This window comes from Syngnathus scovelli, chromosome 6, assembly GCF_024217435.2.
Source record: "Syngnathus scovelli strain Florida chromosome 6, RoL_Ssco_1.2, whole genome shotgun sequence".
NCBI classification, from domain to species: Eukaryota; Metazoa; Chordata; class Actinopteri; order Syngnathiformes; family Syngnathidae; genus Syngnathus; species Syngnathus scovelli.
The window spans coordinates 14,464,759-14,483,797 of record NC_090852.1 but is presented as its reverse complement, the minus strand read 5'-3'; the positions used below and the strand labels follow the sequence as shown (position 1 = coordinate 14,483,797).

Genomic DNA, 19,039 nt, shown 5'->3' with positions numbered 1-19,039 from the left:
CAGGAGACCTTGGTAGGGGTCTGGCAGAAAAATCCGCTGGAATATTCCGAAATGAGGGTAGTTACAGCAAATAATTTTTGTCAATTGTTTTGAAGCTGGTCTCTAGAATATTTGCAGAGTCATTTATGGATATAAATTGGCATCAAAACTTATTCTGGTCTCATTTTAGTAATATGCATCTTCAAAGATTACAATATCTGATTTTATATCTGAGTTGAAGTCGAAAGTACAGTACGAGTATGCATGTGTTTTTTGGTCATGGAATAAATAAATGTACTTCAAAGACTGCAAAGCATGGACAATTTTGCTTTAATGATCAGATTTGTCATTGCCACAAATACACATATGTAATGAATAGAAATCAAATTATACCATGAACCACCAATAAAATGAAAGACAATCATTTCAATCACTTGCACTTGGAACAAACAGTAGGCTTTGCTTTCACTTCTTCCAGACACAAATATTGACACGGGAAAATTATAAATATGATAAGCCATAAAAACTGAATGTTACTATTTCATTGTCAGAAGCAATTTGGTTATTGGTGTCATGACATCAAAAAATACTGTCACCGTTTGATGATTTGCCCTTTTTTTTCCCTCACTGCAGCAACAATTATGATCCAATCAAAACACAGTGTTCTGATGTATGTTTTATTTATGGAATATCATTTTCAGTCGATGGCAAATGGCAAAATAGCCGGCCCCTCAAATGGATATAATATCTTACTGCCATTCAAAAGATGTCGAATTTGTCAGAATGCCGTCTTTAGACTAGTGTGGGTACATACAACATATTATTGTAAAGAATATTTTGGAGTCGCCTTCCCTTTTAAGTTTGTAGAACTACCTGCAATAAAATAACTGCTGATAAACAGTAGTATAAAATATGAAGATCAGTAAGATAAAAGAAATATACACACAATAAAATTCAAAAACCCAAACAGAATTTGCACTTGTTTGTGTGGTAACAATATGGAATCTTTTGAAGGGAGTAGAGGTTGTGGGAGGAAGATTCTGATTACTTTTCTAAAACCCTTACAGTATTCTGACAAAATTCATCAATACTATTAGGCAGAGGAACTGAGCGACTACATTTTTTAAACTTATTTTGATGTTATACTCACGATTACCGTCACTGAATTAAAGCCAAGCGGCGTAAATGTGTTTATTCTGCAGCGGTATGCCCAGGGCTTATATGTTTTTGTTTGGTTACAGCTCATGTACGTATGTTTACCTAAAGCTAGTAAATGTGCTGGTGCAAGACAACACTTGTCATTAACCAACAGAGCAACCAAAACCAGAGCTAACCGAGGATGTAGAATAAAATTTCGAAACCAGGTTTTTTTTCCTCTTTGGATGCGAGTCATATGTAGAGAAATGAACTATTCGGACTTTAGAGCAGGGGTTTTCAACTGGTTGTGTCCAAGGGACCTCCATTATAACCAAGAAGCAACTCGGGGACCACTGTTTTTGCAGTGGAATTTTTGGGAATTTTGGATAGACCTACACAGGCTATTTATTTGCATCTGTTTGTCAATTTTGGGAATCTCAGCTACATTTGACAATTTGTATAGCTAAATGATTCACAAAATTAGCTGGAAAATAAATTAAGTGTAAATAATAGATACATTTTATTTTTAAAAATCTTACAATTATTTATCATTTCCAATTTCACGGACCACCTGCAATACCACCACGGCCCACCCGTTGACAATCCCTGCTTTAGAGGAAGCACAGACCATTTGAGGAAATTTTTTGAGGTGCACACGTTGACAAACATACAAACAAGAGAAAACATCAGACGAACATGCAGTTAGTTACTTACACAACCAATTGCGCCACGGAACCACTTGCAATAAATACATGTCAACATCAAATTTTACAAGAAAAATAAAACATTTAGCTCCATCACCCACACATGTAATGTCATCCATCATTGGTATGTGCATTGTCAGTGTGTTGATGTGCAGGAGCGGCTTGGAATGCAATAATAAATGTGCCTGTAAACAGAATTCACTGGACACTTTAAAACTATTAGACACACCTGCACGTTTGTCATTTCCAAAATTGTATTAAATGATGTGCCTTTACAAAGCTGAGTTATTTTTTGACTGACACTATTAGAGATTCAAATATCTTGAGTGCAAATAAGTACTTTTCATGAGATAAATGTGTTTATTTGCTGCAGCCACGAAAATACACACATTAAGTAAGGAGTCATTGTAGTGGTTCACGCGCCTGATTTACTGTACATGCATGTGCCGTCAATTCATTTTCAAGGTGCGAACGCTTGTCTCTATAAATTAACTGAGAACGCATGGGTGAATATTTAACACATAAAACATCTCTCTAATAGTGTCAGTACTAAAATAAACATCTTCAATGTAAAGCAGCTATGAATGGTAATAGTACATAACTGACTACTTATAAAACCTCATGTTTGTCAAGTCTCGGGACAAAAGCATCGGTGCAATTTAGCCATGGGTTTGAGTACATTTTAAAAATGTGGATTATTATTGATTTAATTATCACAGTTTATGTTCCAGTCATTCCAGTTAAGAGTACTGACAAGTGTAATCATTTAACAAGGACGCAATGAATAGCATTAGGACGAGCTGGGTATGAAATCACAATTGTAGGATCATTTTTGCAACACATTTAAAAATGGACTTTGCTGCTAGTGAGACAGTTAAAAATTTATGTTGCCAGTTTGTGATATCATTTCACATTATATATTCAACACCGAGCATGGGGAATGATGATCAATTACATTGTGATTTGTGTCATATTGAGTGTGCACATGATTTAAGTTAGTGTATGCATATCCTTTTCACACATTATTTTAAGATCATCCCTGATAACTGAAACAAAATAAATCGATCTCATCTCACTTTGTCTGATCTACCCCTCAAAATGCGCATTGTCAAAATAAAAAATAATCAGTACAACATGGCATTTTGTATTTGAAGTGTTAGTTGTTACCGTCCTTGCCTTGGAAAGAAAAGTGCAGTAAAAGTCAATTGGTGCTGCCAAGACTTCAACATCAAGCAATTACAGTATGTCTTAAACGCTCTCAATACTGGACCTCAAGTCACCTCATTGGAGAATTTTCTCTCGGGTGTCCGGCAGTTTGAGGGCAACCATGCCGCCGCATACCAGCGCAACAAATGATAGCAGGATGGGGATGACTTTGGTGATGCCCACAAAACTGGCGAAGATAGAGCTGCCAAGAACCGCTGCCAGCTTACAGAGAGCATTCAGGACACCGAAGGCTGTTGCCCTGAGATACAGACAGATGTAAGAAGATTTTTTGCAACCTTAAAATAGCTTGGTATTCCATGATTAATCGATTTACAATCAAGGTTTGAGTGATCATGCCTGCAAAGCGACAAAGACACAAATTAGACAATACCCATGACTTCTTTTGAATTACATGCTTCTGGGGTTTGAATGACTATTTTTCTCTGGTTATTTAAAACTCATTCAATGCTGATTGATGTTAACAAAGTCTCTCCTGTTGTGACAAAAGTAGGCAAGTACCTTTTAGAAGCAGGGTAGAGCTCTACTGTCACCACCTCGATGCCATTCCATGCAGCCACACTGACGCCACAGAAGAGACACTGTAGAGCGATGATCGCAGATTGGCTGAAGCTCAGAAACAGGAAAAAGGTACAGCCTGCTGAGATCAGCATTGAGCCACCTGAGGAGATGATAAGTCCAATTAAAACCCTACTTCAAAGGCCTGACTGAACTACTCATAATGTTGGACTCAAAATCAATTTTTACAAATCCCACTTTAGAATTGAAAGGTTCTGGGCTCTATTTTTGTGACTAACATAAATCTGGCGCAGCACACAGTATATCTCTGCGCAAAGAAAAGTTCAACCCCATGTTGGTAATTTCACAAACGAGTGTAAGGCGGCAGATTTGTGAAGGGGAGGGCTGCGCCACTATGGGAGTGGTCACAGCGGACTTCAATCATGGCCAGTCAAAGCAGCTCTTTTCATTCCCTTTGAATATGCTCGTTGAGTCTCCACATAGATTCTCGACATCTGCGACCTGACCCTGACTATTGCGGGCTGATTTAAAAAATATATAATAATAATAATAATAATAATAATAATAATGATAATAATACATTTTAACTATATTGCAGTTATTATTTTTATGCAAATCTCAAAGTGCTGTCCACGTCTTTATAAAATGATTGTCTGACGTCCAACACACTTGTTGACACAGCCCAAATTCTATCTGCCAGAATATTCCCATTTAATAGATCGACGGATAATCCCTTTCATCATCTAAAAATCTGGATGAGATAGATAGGAATAATGTAGGCTTCCCAGTTCCTGTATGAGGTTCTGGGTTTGACTTTCAGCTCCAGCCTTCCTGGAGTTTGCACGTTAAATTAATTGAACATTTTCAATTGCCCACAGGCACTCCATCTCTCGCCAAAAGTCTGCTGGAATAGTTTATAACCCCAATCAGGACAAGAAGCTGATTTTGCAAGTGCTATACAGCCTTACTCATTTGAGCTGGTGTACACCAACACTGGAGGTCTGCAGATGTGATAATATCAGGCTATTATATTTTATGAACACACTAAATTGGATTTATATTGTACTTATCAAGACACCGCCAATTAAATACAGAAAAGGGTGGTAAGTAAATATGCCAATTGGACATTTGGAGATCTTGGGTTGACTTTTGCATATACAGAGTAATGACCATCAGAGAGGTCAGCAAAGTAAAATCCACATCACCTATAATCTTGACTCTGCCGATCTTCTCCATGAAGAGGGCGGAGATGATGTTGCCAGGCAACACAGCCAGACTGCCAAGGAAACTGACCAGATATATGAGGACATCATTCTCTTCACCAGTGTCTAGGTGACAGCCACGTTTGTCGTCCTCAAAGGTGTTGTTTTCCATTCTACAGTCAATGAACTTCTCCTTCAGATCTACAGAGTATCATAAAGCAGATAATGCATAAGAGAGATTCAGGGTGTTGTCCCTTGGTGTACAGTATTGGGACAGCTATGAATTTTTCTGCCTACCTCAAACCATGATATTTAATAAACATACCAGCCAAACCAGTGAGCCTCACCAACATGAGCTGCTTCACCTGAACCTACCTGTATTAGTGAAGACAGTGTTGCGTATGGTGCAGTTCTCAAACATCGTGTCAGTGGACTTGATGTCCTCAAAGAGACAGTCTTCAAACAATGAGTCCTCAAACTTCACAGACTTCAGTTCTATTTTGATGAACCTATGGGCATGGGATGGGACACACAAACAAGCCAATAGACAAAAAAAATATGGACTCAGACTTCTATAGCTGAAGCATTGCAGAATGAGCAGAATGGTCTAGTAATACATTGCAGTCAGTCACAACTGCTATGCAAACAAGCTTTGTCGCATGCAAACATATGAACGCCATACGATGCACACATGTATGCATACATGATGCGCTCCATGGCAGTATCATAGTTTGAGCGGAAAACTTGTTTTTATATTGAAGTGAAGTCCCATTCTGTCTTTTTTCAATTTTGCAATAGCATAGAAGTCAAGTAATATACAGTAGTAGTCACATACTGTATACTGAAAACGTCATTAAATATAGTCACGTACAGATGATGTAAAGCCCAATAGCAGCTACAATTTTTTTTTCCACTTTAGAGAAATTTATATTTATGTTTGTTTGTGAGCAAACCGTATGATTGATTTGGTGATGTAAAGTCCATCCATCCTTTCATCCATTATCTGAACCACTTTTTACTGCTACAGCGAGTTTGGTAAATCCGCACAATGAGCAACAGGAAGGTCGGACACTCACACCTACAGGCAATTTGGAGTTGTCAATTGGCCTACCATGCATGTTTTTGAAACATAGGAGGAAACATCCTGCCTGGTCTCTGATGCCAGTGATTAATTAACTTGATTAACATGTGCTGCCATGCATAACTTACTTTAAGCAAATAGCCAAATGTGGGGTACACGGTAGTCATCAGAATTTAATCATAGGAGGTCGTCCACTTGACATGTTTGTATTTTTGTAACAGTTGCATGAAAGTAGTAATTAAGTCAATTTTTTTTAGTCAGGAGATACTTGGGAAGCCATGCAGACAGGTGAAAGACAGCTCAGGGGTCCTCACGGGTCCGGATTGAGGAAAAGATAGGAGGGACGGAGATCCGAGTGAGTCGTGTGGGGAAGCCGTGTCTGGGACATGTTGTAGTAAATGTGACCGAATAAAAGAAAAAGAAAGTTACAACACTCTCAGTGTCTTCATCCAACCACCCGTGCGCTACACAAACCAATAAAAGTTTGTTAAGGCACATTCAGAACAATATTTTGGGGACCTGCCAGAACTTTCTTTCAAACTTTACACACACCCCTTATAAACTCTATAATGGAGGCAAGCAATAGCACACGTCATGTTCTGTTATGCTGTGTTTACATAATTTTTTTCTGGCGGCTCTTTCAATCACATTTCAGGCCAGCCATTGGGACAAATTACAGTGGACTGGAAACAAAGTTGTGAGGAAGTGAGATGGGTAAATGTGATGCTGGGCCTCATATTTAAACTGGCAAAATATTAGCCACTAAGTCATGGTATAGATGAGAAATCTAGTCACTGTAAAAGAAAAAAAATGGGGTGAATGCAAAAGGACGTGACAGGAATTAACAGGCTGTAAATAATGTTGGAGGACGAAAAGTGCAACACTGGCGTCATGAAGTTTGCCGTTTTCTTTATTCAGTATGTCATTGCTGGTCGTGTTCGTAAACAAATGGGAGCAGAACGCATTCTGCCTCTCCAAAAACACCCACACTCTGAGTAGCGAATTTCTCAATGCCTTCAATGTCCTGCTCGGTCCCGCTGTGATGTTCCTGACAGAATTTTTAAAATATGAGAATGATCGGGAAGTGAATTTCTATAGGTTGGCAATTGTGAACATTCAAAACATCAAGACTGACCAGGTCGAATCTTTCGACCCAGTGGATGCTTGAAAAGCTGTGCAGAATGAAATTGCAGTTTATCGATCTATTCCGAGTACATTGTACAGTTTCAGTAATCAGCAATTAAATGATGCCTACGCGTAAACCTCACGAGGTTGATCAGCTTCTCAACTTAAGCATTTGGCCATTATGCAAGAGCAAAATGATTAATCACATCGAGCAAATGTTTCACACAGCACAACATGCACTTTGGATAACTAATGAAATGCATTAACTCTTGTGTACTTTGCACAAGGTGCTTATGATGTTTTTCAAGGCATAGGATCCTGGCCACATTCAAACTACAGAAGCTTTACATGTCACATCAAGATGATTTACTGTGCTTTCACTGAGCAGGGCTGTGGAGAGAAGCTGAAGTAATTTCAACTTTACAACCTCATAGTTTTACGTATTTAAATGACAAATCACATAAATGTCAATAAAACAACTTTAAGAGAACGGGAAAGAAGCACCTACTTGTCATGGATGTATTCGCCTTCTTTATGGACCTGGTTCTCTAAAGAAAAGTTGAAATGGAAGTTCTCCACTTTTTCTCTATGGAATACCTGAAGACAGAAAAAACTTCAGTGAGAGGCAGATATTCAGAATTGAGCAATTGTATAAATAAAGTAACATTTCACAGATGGGATATGTGACTGATTTATATGCATCAAGTAAGGTGAGACAGAAACAGAAAAAGTTGGGTATGAAAATGTAATCATTATTTTATTACACAAAGTTGTTTAAGTTGGTGAAAATTCTTTATTTAGCCCCTTGAGATGTAACAGCTCACTCGCGAAGGGTCACGCATAATCTATCAGATCAATGAATGCAGAGTGGTGCTTACATTACCTTGACTCTGGATTCATACTCCTCATATTGAAGGTGCTTGATCATGTCTGGGAACCACACAGATAGGCCATAGTAGCTGTGAGAAAGCAGTGTGAAAAGAAAAGCGGGTGTTTAAAATGCAATAAATGGCAAGTTTCACCTGGAGTGGGCGACAGTGTGAGCAAACCTGAAAGCCATGCAGAACCAGATGATGGCCATAAAGAGAGTAGCAAACCTCAGCTCAGCAGAAAAGAGAGATGCTACGTTCTTAAATACCTGGGGCCGAAACACAAATACACATGACAGAAAATCTACATTGAATTAAACTCTCTAATACAGAACAACGTTAAGCCAGAACAGCAATGCATGTGTTGTGAGATGTAATTCACTTGAATTAGTATTCTCTATTAAATTTAAAATACAGTATTGGATGTGATTTACGTACCAGTTTACATAGCGTAAGAGAGCGGACAGCCCAGCGTTGCACAGCTGTTCCTGTAGCACTTTGAATCTCAATTAACTCATCCTCTGCTGTCTTTGGAGCTTTGATGTGAGTCACCTGAAGAAGGTAAAGGAGAACTGATATACGTACGGTTGATCAAATTTGTCCAACATCTCCAATGACGTCATTTTTAATTTCTTCAAATAGGACAGACTTTCAGAAGACAACAACTTTTGAGCCAATGCAGATATTTATAGATGTTTGCAAAATCACCAACTCTGAAACATGAACAAAAGAGTCTTATTTATCCACTTTTTGACACAACCCTGAGACTAATTATATGTAAATGCAACAGTGATATCCATTTTCGTAAAATTCTTGCAAATGAAGCCCTCCAGTCATGTTATAATATTCAGGGTGGTTCTGAGAATGTTAATGCCTGATGCAATTTTCCCACCAAAAATAGTTCAGTTTCATATTTAAAATGATCCTAAAACTGAGTGACTACAAAGCTGAATGTGGCCACATTTTGAGATGCACAAAAAAAAAATATATATATATATATATATATATATATATATATATATATATATATATATATATATATATATATATATATATATATATATAGATGTAAAGAGATGTAAAGATGTATATATATATGCAGTTAGTGTACAAGCAGTATGTATAGGCAGTTCTATGCATCTGGATAGTTTTATTGGATATCTGCAGTATTGACTCACAGTGAAGACTTTTTCCGGCTGTCCTTTGGCTCTCCAGTTGGTGTCGTGGACCTGCTTTAGAATCATCCATGCTTCATCGTGCTTGGCATTCTGCTCCAAACAAGATGACATTTTCAGCACCAATTCTGCACACTAGATTCTTGGTGTTTATAGAGCAACACAAGAATAAATTCATATTCTTTGTACTTGTAGATTCAAAGAAATTTGACACACTACTAATCCCCTTTATGCATAAATTGATTTTTCAAGTCATGCAGATTGCCTCATTGAAAAAACTACAACACCTATATACTAAACGAAGCACGTTTGCGAAAGTGAGCAGGGAACCAAAACATGTGAGCTATCTCACCTCAAGCAAGAAGCGAGGACTCTCAGGCATGAACGTTAGTCCGATCAGAGAGGCGATGGCAGGAAGAGCTGCAACTAGAACAAATAACCTCCAACTGTGGAACTGGAAGTCTGTGCCCATACTGAACCCCCAACCTACGCAAAATACAAGCACAAATACATAGTCTTAAACCTGAGAATTATATGCCAAGTTGTGCTGTACATGTAGCTACAATGACAGTAAATCATCTTACCATATCTGGGGATGATTCCCCAGGCAGTAAAAGAGGCAAAAATCGCACCAATCATCCAAAACATACACAACCAGGAAAGATGCTCTCCTCGCTTGTCCATCTGAAGGAACTCAGAGAAGTACGAGTAGACAATCGGTACTGTGCCACCGATACTGAAAAACAGATGAGACTCCTTTAACTAACTTTGCTTGCAAACATTATCGGCAGAGAATTTTGTTTTCAAATTATTTGATTCAAAGGAATAATTGAATTAAGGGTCATAAAAACAACAACAAAGGCCGCTTGGACTACTACCAGAATATTCTAGTGTCGCCCTCCTGTACAATTTGAATATCTAATTAATCTGATTACTGACCAAATCTGCAGAGAGAGAGTGAGAGTCGGAGAGAGAGATATGAATAAATCACGCTATTAATCAAATACACAAATAAATACACATGGAGGTCTATATCTTAGCAGAATGCATATTTGTACTCCCCTAACCTAATATATTTGCCAATAGTATATATATTTTAGATATAATGTATCTTGCTCATGTTGATACATTGTTTTTCATAGCTATCGTGAATGTTGCGAGTGTCACAATATGAGAATATGTTAAAAAAAATACTTTAAAATTACTGATACCTTATGATGTCTTGCTTGTTGAGGTATTATCAAGTTTTAAAATAATATTAAAGATCAGTAGTGGTCAGCAGGGTGGCCTATTGTTTAGCACATCCACCTCTTCATCAAGAGGTTACAACTTTGGTTCTCGACTGATACTTTTCAGTGTGGAGTTTGACTGTTGCTCCTTTGCCTGCGTGCATTTCTACTAGGTTTCCTAGCTTCCTTCCACAGGGATTAATGTTAGACTAATTAAAGACTCTATTATCATGCATGGGCGTAAATGTGAGTGTGAATTGTTTGTCTGCTGTGAATGTGCTCTATTGGTAACCGTTCCAGGGTACACTCACAGTGAAGACAAGCATTAAAGAATGCATGCATGGATGAAATAGTAATACTAATAGTCCACAGTAAGTCTATAGTTATTAGACACATACAATGAGGCAGGACACGGCAAACAAGCTATAACTACAAGAAATTTATTGATGTGGTGCAAGCTGTTTGTGGATGGGATCATTTGTGGTGTGCCGTGACCTGATTTCTGAGTGTGTGGTTCCCCGTGGATTTGAGTTATTTTGAGCTTAGTCCCTGCTATGAAACACCAGACTGCCGACGTGGGGTTGTAAACGTGAAAGTAAATATGAGATTTACAGCACAAGGCAATTGGAATGGAAATGTAGCAAAACTTCAGTACCATAATAAAAGATGTGCTAAATATGAACTCATTCACTGCCATCTTAGTTCAAATGTATCTTTAACGTCTATAGCTGTCAATGGCCATGAAGGTCAAAGGTCGCGGGCACACTGGAGCCTATCCCAGCTGACTTTGGGTAGTAGGCGGGGAACACCCTGAAGTGTTTGCCAGCTAATCGCAGGGCACACATATAGACAGACAACTCACATCGCAATTTTAGAGTGCTCAATAGGCCTAGCATGCATGTTTTTGGGATGTGGGAAGAAACCTGAGTAGGAAGGCCAGAGCCAGAATCGAATTCTGCACGGTGAGGCGGACGTGGTAACCAGTGAGACACTGTGCTGTCCTCTACTGCAAAAAAATGTTTCTTTAGAAACATTCTCTATATTTTCTGTCTATGCGGTATCAGAAAAAGGACAATGATCCAGAATTGATTTACATTTTGCATTTGGCAGAAATATTGTCTACCACAATATACTGATCAAAGATAATCATGTATTAAAACATGCAATGGTGGATAATAATGGAGAAGTATGAACCCTCTGAGTTCTTGAGTAAAAAGAAGTGAAGGCAACAACACAACAGTTAGCAGGGATGTACAGTGCATGAGTTACCCAATGCCTGACAGCAGCCTGAAGAAGAGGAAGAAGCCATAGCTCTGGGCGAAAGAAGATAGGAAGACGAAGACACAGTTTATAGCTAAGGCCACAACCAAACAGCGTCGACGGCCAATCTTGTCTGCGAGACCACCCCATATGAATGCTCCCACCATCATACTCAGGAAGACAATCAGACCTGCAGAGAGAAACACAAGGTGTTAAATTTGAGAAAGTGGGAGTGTTTCATCACTTCCCTCGCCTAGTACTTTCTCATGCAGTTTATTTCTTTTTCTGAGGAGCATCTTTCTAGTTCTGATTGATATGTAAATTGCATTGAAATAGCCAGTTGTTTTGAATTTGGGCTTTGAAAATAAAATGCCATTTATTTGGTTGACATTAAACGCACTTTTTCATACTCAATGGCAGATGCGTAGAAAAAGATTTGGGCAATTTCGGTACTTCATAGTGGGACAACATTGAAAAAAATGGAGGTCAATTACTGTACCCTCAAAATACCTCAACACACACATTGTCTTAGCCACTGGAAACAAAATGGACATGCCCCTTGTGACAGACAGGACAGGACAACCAATTACAGAAGCGGATCACTACTCCGCAGATGCATCAGGAACCGGCTCAGGGGGCGGCGGCGCTTGAGTCCCGGGAACAGAGGCCGCAGAGGAAGAAGCTGAACGACAGGTGCGGCCGCCCGGCCTGACCAAGCAGGAGGTCAGGCCGGGTGGCTAGCAAGACGTGGTCAGGGTGGGCGGCAGACAGAGATAGACAGGTCAGCACATGAGCAAAGTTGGCAACAGGAGTCAGAGGGGTAAAGCGCGGTGAGCAACAAGTGGCATCATGGGACAGACTGGCAGAGAAAAGCAGGTAGTGCCGGGTTTAAGTAGCGTTCACCAACAAGAAGGGACAGATGCAGGTGATTACTTGATTTCGTGGGTGTGGCTGTGAGCATGTGACGTCAATGGAAGTGACTGGCTTGGTGGCAGGTGACACAGGCATGTGACACCCCTATGTAAAAATGTCCAAACTTGTGTCAATAAGTGTTTATCCTTAAGTGCCAATATGTTTTGTCCATTCTTTTCCAACAGTGTATTAACCCTTTTGAGAATGGACTTTACCAAAGCTTCTTGGGTTGCCACTGGAATCCACTCCTCCATGACAACATCACAGCAAGGGTCACCGCGCGTGACTCTTCCGGGTTCCACCTCGGTCCGATCATAAAAAATGGCCACTCACTCTTCTCTCCAGGTAATTTAGCACAATGATTCAATGTGATGTGAACTGTGCAAGCCTGTATCTGTATTCCTGTCATCCAAGTAAGACACGTTGCTGCAGAAAGACGACATGGGTGAGAATAAAGCCAAAAAACTAATGTACTGAAAGTCGGCCATGCAAAGAGAGCATGCAAACGCCACACAAAAATGTCCCAGCAGAGATTTGAGCGTAGATCAGCTGACTGTGAGGTAGATCAATGAATTTGAAAGATGTGATTAAATTATGGTATGTGATCTCAATATATCTGGGTGAAGGAAGGAGCTTGTCTGTGGCAAATGGAATTACAGAATTTTCTCAAGTTATTCAAGAGAGTTGTGGGCAGATCATTCTCTTTATCTATTTGTTGCATCAGATTAATTCTGGAACGCACCACCAGTGTGCAGATGGTCGTACAACAGGGGTCGAGCTATGGCTGTGACTATTCATTTTAAGATTATTTTATTAGGCTGCATACATGTTAAGTGAATGTATGAAAACACATCAGAACATTTCTTATGAATACTGTAATAGTGTTAATGTCTGACCAGACTCCATTTTAGACCATTTAATCTACGACTGAAATAGTTCATGATGACCGCACTGCAGCAGGCTTTTTCCTCCACCCATATTTCTTCACGTCACATCTCCATTTCCCTTTGCCATCCACTCCCCTGCTTATTCATTCACACACAAGTTGTTTCTGTATCCCCCTGTCTGCATTTGACTGCTATTTGTTTTCTTGTTTCTGCTGCTGTTTGTTTCTCACTTTTCTCTCCCAGTGGAATTTGTTTGCTCAGCGTCTATCCTACTTTTTCTCACAGTTGCATGAATGTCAGTTGTACAAATACGCACGTCTACTTCTAACCATGCCCTGCATAACTTGTAGAATACAAATAAGCAACTCAAGTAAGCCCTTCATGTGTAGAGCAACGAAGACTGCATGCAATCTCCAGCAAGCAAGTAGATTTATTTCTGCTTCCTCAGAAAACTCTTTGGGTCTTCTCCACAATTCTGAACTCAAGCTCAGCATAACATTCCTCCACATGTACAGAACCTCAAAACGAGTCAACAGCAAAATAATCTGCTGGTCACTAGCGTTTTTTTGAAAATTCTTCATGGGCACAAACCTGCTACTCAGCTCTGCTGCTCATTCTACAATGTTCCTAACAATTGAAGCAAAATGTGCTCTGCTTTCCAAAGGTGTCAGTACAATGACAAGTCTCTGGAAAACCCAATATTCCATGATTTACAGCCAGGCTCAGACTTTATTGAGTCATGCCTCTTTGGTGTTTGCCTACACATTTCCAAGTTCCTAACAGAGGGTGTGTCAGCAATTTGACGGGAGAATCCGCTGAGCTGGAAGGTGTGCAAGCCAAGCACATAAAAAAATATATATATATATTTGCAAATGAGAAAATGTGGCTCTAAAATAATTAAAATCATTGATCGCATCTTGTATTTCTTGATCCTTTGGGTAATTAGATGAAATCTAATCACAGACCTGGTTTTAAGAGACCAAGGAAATGTTTGAAATTGTCTGAAACGAGCACTACAGGATATGTCAATACACACACCCGTTTGGAATGCAGGAATATATTGACTCACGGATTAGACAAAATCAAAGAGCACACATAACAGGTAAGCCAGTATCAAATCAGTTTGACAATCAACCTTACCCAACATCCCCTTCTCTGCATTGGACAGGCATAGATCCTTTTCGGCAGATGGCAGAACAAAGGCAACCACAAAACATTCCACCCCATCAGCCATGAGAGCCAGACCCAGCACCATGAAGAGCGTCCACTGGAACTTTCCATGGCCACAGTCTTCCATGATATCCTCATACTGTTCCGATAACTCCTGCAGTTCGGAGAGTGCACCGCCAGCTCGAGATTTTGCCCTGAGATTGCACAAAAAAGGAGAACAAATCTTGAGGTGGAATCACTCTCTAATGAGCTCACGTTAACATCAAAATGATACATGATGTTAATTGGACAGAATAACTATTAAGACTCAAATTAGTTTTCTTTCTACGATACTAACAACTATATTTTATTACTGCAATTAGTTCTGTATTCATTTTACATGAGTTCAACGTGCATCTGGAAAGTCTGTACTATACAGTTTTCCCACATCAGCATGGTAAATGTGTCTCCTCACCTTGCAGCCCTCTGTGCGGCCTTCACCTCATCAGGATGTGGTATCCCTTGATATTCTCCTTCATACATTTGGTCTTCTTCATCATGACCTTCAGTCACATCACTGGCAGCGTCCTCTTCTTGGGGGGGATAGTCAGCCTGGTAGCCATATCCATCATGACCACCTCCATCACCTTCTCCATAAGTCCCATAGCTGTCGCCGTCGCTTTGGTGGTATATGTTGTTTTGGTAGCGGTCGGCCATCCTGTCTGGTTCTACCTTCTCTATGCTGATAGACTAATCGGAACAAGTGGAAATGTCTGTGATTTGTGGGAATAATCGGGAGCCTGTGTGACGTTTCAAGGGTGTAAACTTTGAGCCTTCAGTTATAGCATGATGTGTCAATTACTTGAAAATATCTGATCCGTTGGTCACAGTTGCACTTGTTGCTTTCTTGCAGCGAGTGTGTAATCATGCATGCCTGAATGTCTTAAGACTTGATTTCAGTAGCTGCAGTGTGTGACTTCAGAGAACTGTAATATTTGTTTTCAATATCCAAACCTGAAGACAGAAAAAAAAAAATGTAATTATCAAACCACAATAGTCTTTCACAGCTTTATGTTACATTTACATTATGCTCCTGGGTGCCGCAACAGCCCCACTGTATACTGCCAAAAACGTAGACCACTGTGAGATTTTGCCCATTTTTGACCCTGGATGACCCTCCTGTATAGCAAGTTGTCATGGGTTGTAAGGGGATGGGGCTGTTTAGTCGCGGAGGCTCAAAGGAACAATATGGTTTGGCTCGCGGTTAACCACAGAATCCAGTATGTTCCCTATCGACCCTTCATGTTCTGACGGGGTCACTTGCAATTCTCACTTTGCGTCAAGGCTTTCTACACATGAAACATGAACACCCGGCAGCGTTGAAACATGTTTGTGGCCCCAGTAGAGTCTAACAAAGCTCCCCTGCCAGTGTTGGCATCCGGGCTGGCGGTCACATACAGTACCGCAGAATCATAAAACCTTGTTATTACTTTTATTGACGACAAGGTATTCACTAATCCACCTAAATACCAATAAGTGCAAAAGAGCCAATTAGTCAATACACCAATGCAGTGTCTCTCTGTCTTTGTCTCTCTCTGGGTAAATTAAATCTCTGTGTTTCTCTGTGGGTAAATTAAACATAACTTAGCTTTGTGTTGTAATTCGGAGTCACTCAGGAATGCACAAAACAGAGATTTTGTGATCACATGATCGTATTTTGGATCGGATTCTAGAATTGCAATTTCTATTAAAATAAAACATCAAATCGTTTTGCACGACTGCATACTTCCTGCATACTCCCAGATCAGGCATCCATTGTATTTAATTCTTATAAAATAGCAAATGGTCAAATCTAAGAAGTTTTGGATAAGGAGCAAGTGTCCACTTTAGGCTGTGTTTAATATTTTAGATATGTAGATGCGCCAAAATGCTTCATAGGAGTTTGAAATTGTAGCCACTCTATGCTGCATTACACTCTTTAGAATTTGTGAGTTAAAAAGAAATGCTGAATTGTTAGTTTGGTTTGCTTCCCGTAATAGTCTTTTTGCAAGATTCATAATCCAAAACTCATAACATTTTGACAATTGTACATAAACTTTGTCCAACCGTGCTTCCCAGCGGAAATACACACAATTCTTCAGTCTCATAATTCTTAAAGTATTGGTTTTGAAGGCATTTCCTTTTTTGGGATTAAATGTGCGTGCAAGATTAAATCTTGTCCCAGTTGCAAAAGGTACCAGATAAATCCGAAAGATATTTCTGAAAAAACAACATAATGTTTACCTGTTGTATGGGTTGATTGTTTACTTCTTATTTGCTTACTTCAAAGTAACAAAACAAAGTCACAGAAAATATAGTTAACACAATAATGACTTATCTAACTAACAGTTGACCAGCAATGATCCAACCTTCCATCATTATGTTCGGGGTATTCGCTACTGACGGCTAGGCAGCAGGAAATTAAATTCTGGCAGCGTCATCAGCTCGCCATTGTCGCCAGACCTTATCTGCCCTCCATCTTTGAATAATGCACATAATTAATCCGATAAATTCAGCAGCATGTACTGCCAGTTTCAACAAGTTGTAAAAATGTAATCAGATAATTGTCGGATTCCAAGCATGTCACAGTCCTAAATGTGTGTTTTTATACTTTACCAATCTAATACAATGTAAAAGCTGAAGCACTGGTAATCTACATTGCCGTCCAGTCATGAAAAAATATGGCTGCACCTAACATGCAGCATCTATGAGCTTGGCTCCTGCATGCAGTGCATCATGTCTCATGTCACTTGTCTTTATTCCCAGTCCACTATTATAGTTTGCTTTCAATTGATAAAATGATTTAAAATGAACCTGTACAATACTTGACCCTGTAAATAATTCATTTAAATCCCATTATTTTCTGTTAGATAATGTATCTTCAAAGGAGGCAAAATGTAGGCTCCACTTTATTGGTAAAATACAAAAGCTGAAATAGGTGCACTGAGAAAAAAAATATAAATTTAAAATGAGTGGGCTATCATAAGAACAAAGATCCATGTGTGGGAACTCAAACACGCACAAAAGCTCGTGTTGAGCAGTCGGGATCTGTTCTTAATTTCCATCTGAAAGAATATGGTTTCTGAAAAAAACTCCAGCCATGTTCTGTGAAAGTAAGATGAAAATGTTTCATCTATTTAGCATAAAGAAACTCTTGCAGTTCAACAACTGTGTGGATACGTACGTACGTATCAACGGAAATCTATTTTCTGTTCTTCATCTGTTTTTCTGCAACCTCATCCTTTAATTAGTGGCTCAGGAAATGGGTTTTGTCAGGAACAGATGCTCAGTCAGGTTGGAATCTGCTGGTTCATTAGCTTTTAAGTTGGATAAGGACTGCACACAAGAACATGCAAAACCCAAATGCATGCATGCTCTCACATATACTGTCAAAACTAATAAGTACTCATTGAGCTTGATTTACTGAAGGTTTGTGAGTGCAGCAATGTACCGTAATTTCCGGACTATAAGCCGCACCGGACTATAAGCCGCACCAGCTAAAATTCAGGGATATTTTAGTTTTTTTCTTACATAAGCCGCACTGGACTATAAGCCGCACGTGCACATGAGTTTTTTTACAAAGAAAGACAGTACACAGAAAGCCGTAAAAATCCATAAATACGCCGCGCGGCCATTTAAGCCTCAGGGTTAAAAGTAACCTTCTGAATAAAATGCATTAAAAGTTCACATTCATTACAACTTGTTTTTGATGAGCAAAATGTCAGAAGAATTGAATTTAAATGCTGATTGATTGGGTTTTAATACAATGCAGATGGTCCAAACAGCGCCACTGCTTTGTGTAATCTCTGAGTCACATGGCAGAGTAAGAGAAATGGTTTAGAGCCCTTTGACGCAGGTCACCTAGCGTGCATTCCTACTAAAACTCATAATAGTCACAAGCAACACAGCCAGAATAAGCAGCAGCCATAGTAGTGTTTCAAAATAGTATTTTTGTTGTTTTTTTCTTCAAGATACCGCACAACAGTGGTCCACAGCCTTTTTACGAGTGTGTAAAAGTGATCAAGTCATCACAAATATCACGGAAAAAAATCTTATATAAGCCGCACCTGACTATAAGCCGCAGGGTTCAAAATTTGGGAAAAAAGTCGCGGCTTATAGTCCGGAAATTACGGTATGTAAACTTGATTGCTCATCCAAACAGATGTGGAAGCTGATTTGCATCATGAATGCATCCGTCTATAAAGTTCATTTTGTGTATTGTGTGTTTTTAATCATCTTTAGTGCAGGCTAATGTAACTTCAATTATTAGCAACAGAACCATTTCTACAACAATCAGACTTCAAGTTTTTTTCACAGGGACAGAACGCTGGTCCTCGATAATATCAACATTTTTCCATCCTCTGATTGGTTGGTGAAGGATAAAAATTTATCATGCTGTTTTTTTTTTATTCTGTAAGTCTTCTCTAAACAGGCATTTAAATGATATCAGGAATGAAACCCTGAACCAGAATAATATTCAGACCAACTTTAGCAGTTATAATTTCTTTTCATCCATCATTGAGCTGAAATGAGACACGTTGACACGCG

At 39.2% G+C, this 19,039-nt stretch overlaps 2 protein-coding genes across 4 annotated transcripts in view; one reads left to right on the top strand and one right to left on the bottom strand.

Moving 5' to 3' along the window:
* Positions 1 to 16,019, top strand: part of ckap5 (cytoskeleton associated protein 5) — a 94,505-nt gene extending 78,486 nt beyond the window's left edge. Inside the window, exon 44 of the mRNA XM_068650994.1 lies at positions 14,755 to 16,019. Within this exon, the coding sequence (XP_068507095.1) occupies positions 14,755 to 14,777 (23 nt within the window). The 3' untranslated portion in view covers positions 14,778 to 16,019. The remainder of the gene's footprint in view (positions 1 to 14,754) is intronic.
* LOC125970477 (synaptic vesicle glycoprotein 2B) lies at positions 287 to 15,169 on the bottom strand. Of its 3 annotated transcripts, XR_007482117.1 has the most exons (15): positions 14,928 to 15,169; positions 14,444 to 14,667; positions 11,514 to 11,694; positions 9,600 to 9,751; positions 9,368 to 9,501; positions 9,019 to 9,108; positions 8,279 to 8,392; positions 8,021 to 8,109; positions 7,855 to 7,930; positions 7,480 to 7,568; positions 5,141 to 5,274; positions 4,769 to 4,966; positions 3,546 to 3,705; positions 1,468 to 3,285; positions 287 to 1,436 (listed from the first exon to the last, which is right to left on the bottom strand). XR_007482117.1 is itself a non-coding variant. In XM_049722798.1 (14 exons), exons 1-14 carry the CDS (start codon positions 15,167 to 15,169, stop codon positions 3,102 to 3,104), a joined length of 2,067 nt encoding a protein of 688 aa, XP_049578755.1. In that variant the 3' UTR covers positions 287 to 3,101. The 3 variants fall into 3 exon arrangements, 2 of the variants coding, with proteins under 2 accessions (XP_049578755.1, XP_049578756.1); XM_049722798.1 differs by having other exon boundaries at positions 287 to 3,285; XM_049722799.1 differs by lacking the exons at positions 287 to 1,436; positions 1,468 to 3,285; positions 3,546 to 3,705; positions 4,769 to 4,966; positions 5,141 to 5,274 and adding an exon at positions 6,232 to 6,894.
* Positions 16,020 to 19,039: the final 3,020 nt, after the last annotated feature.

What these genes read in the sequence shown, in the direction of transcription:
- LOC125970477 (XM_049722798.1), bottom strand. Translation starts at nt 15,169, where the DNA reads ATGGCCGACCGCTACCAAAACAACATATACCACCAAAGCGACGGCGAC. An exon ending in AGCCGGAAAAAGTCTTCACT is followed by an intron (nt 8,393 to 9,018) that starts GTGAGTCAATAC and finishes TACCTTCTTCAG; the next exon opens with GTGACTCACATCAAAGCTCC. An exon ending in CACTGTCTTCACTAATACAG is followed by an intron (nt 4,967 to 5,140) that starts GTAGGTTCAGGT and finishes GATACTCTGTAG; the next exon opens with ATCTGAAGGAGAAGTTCATT.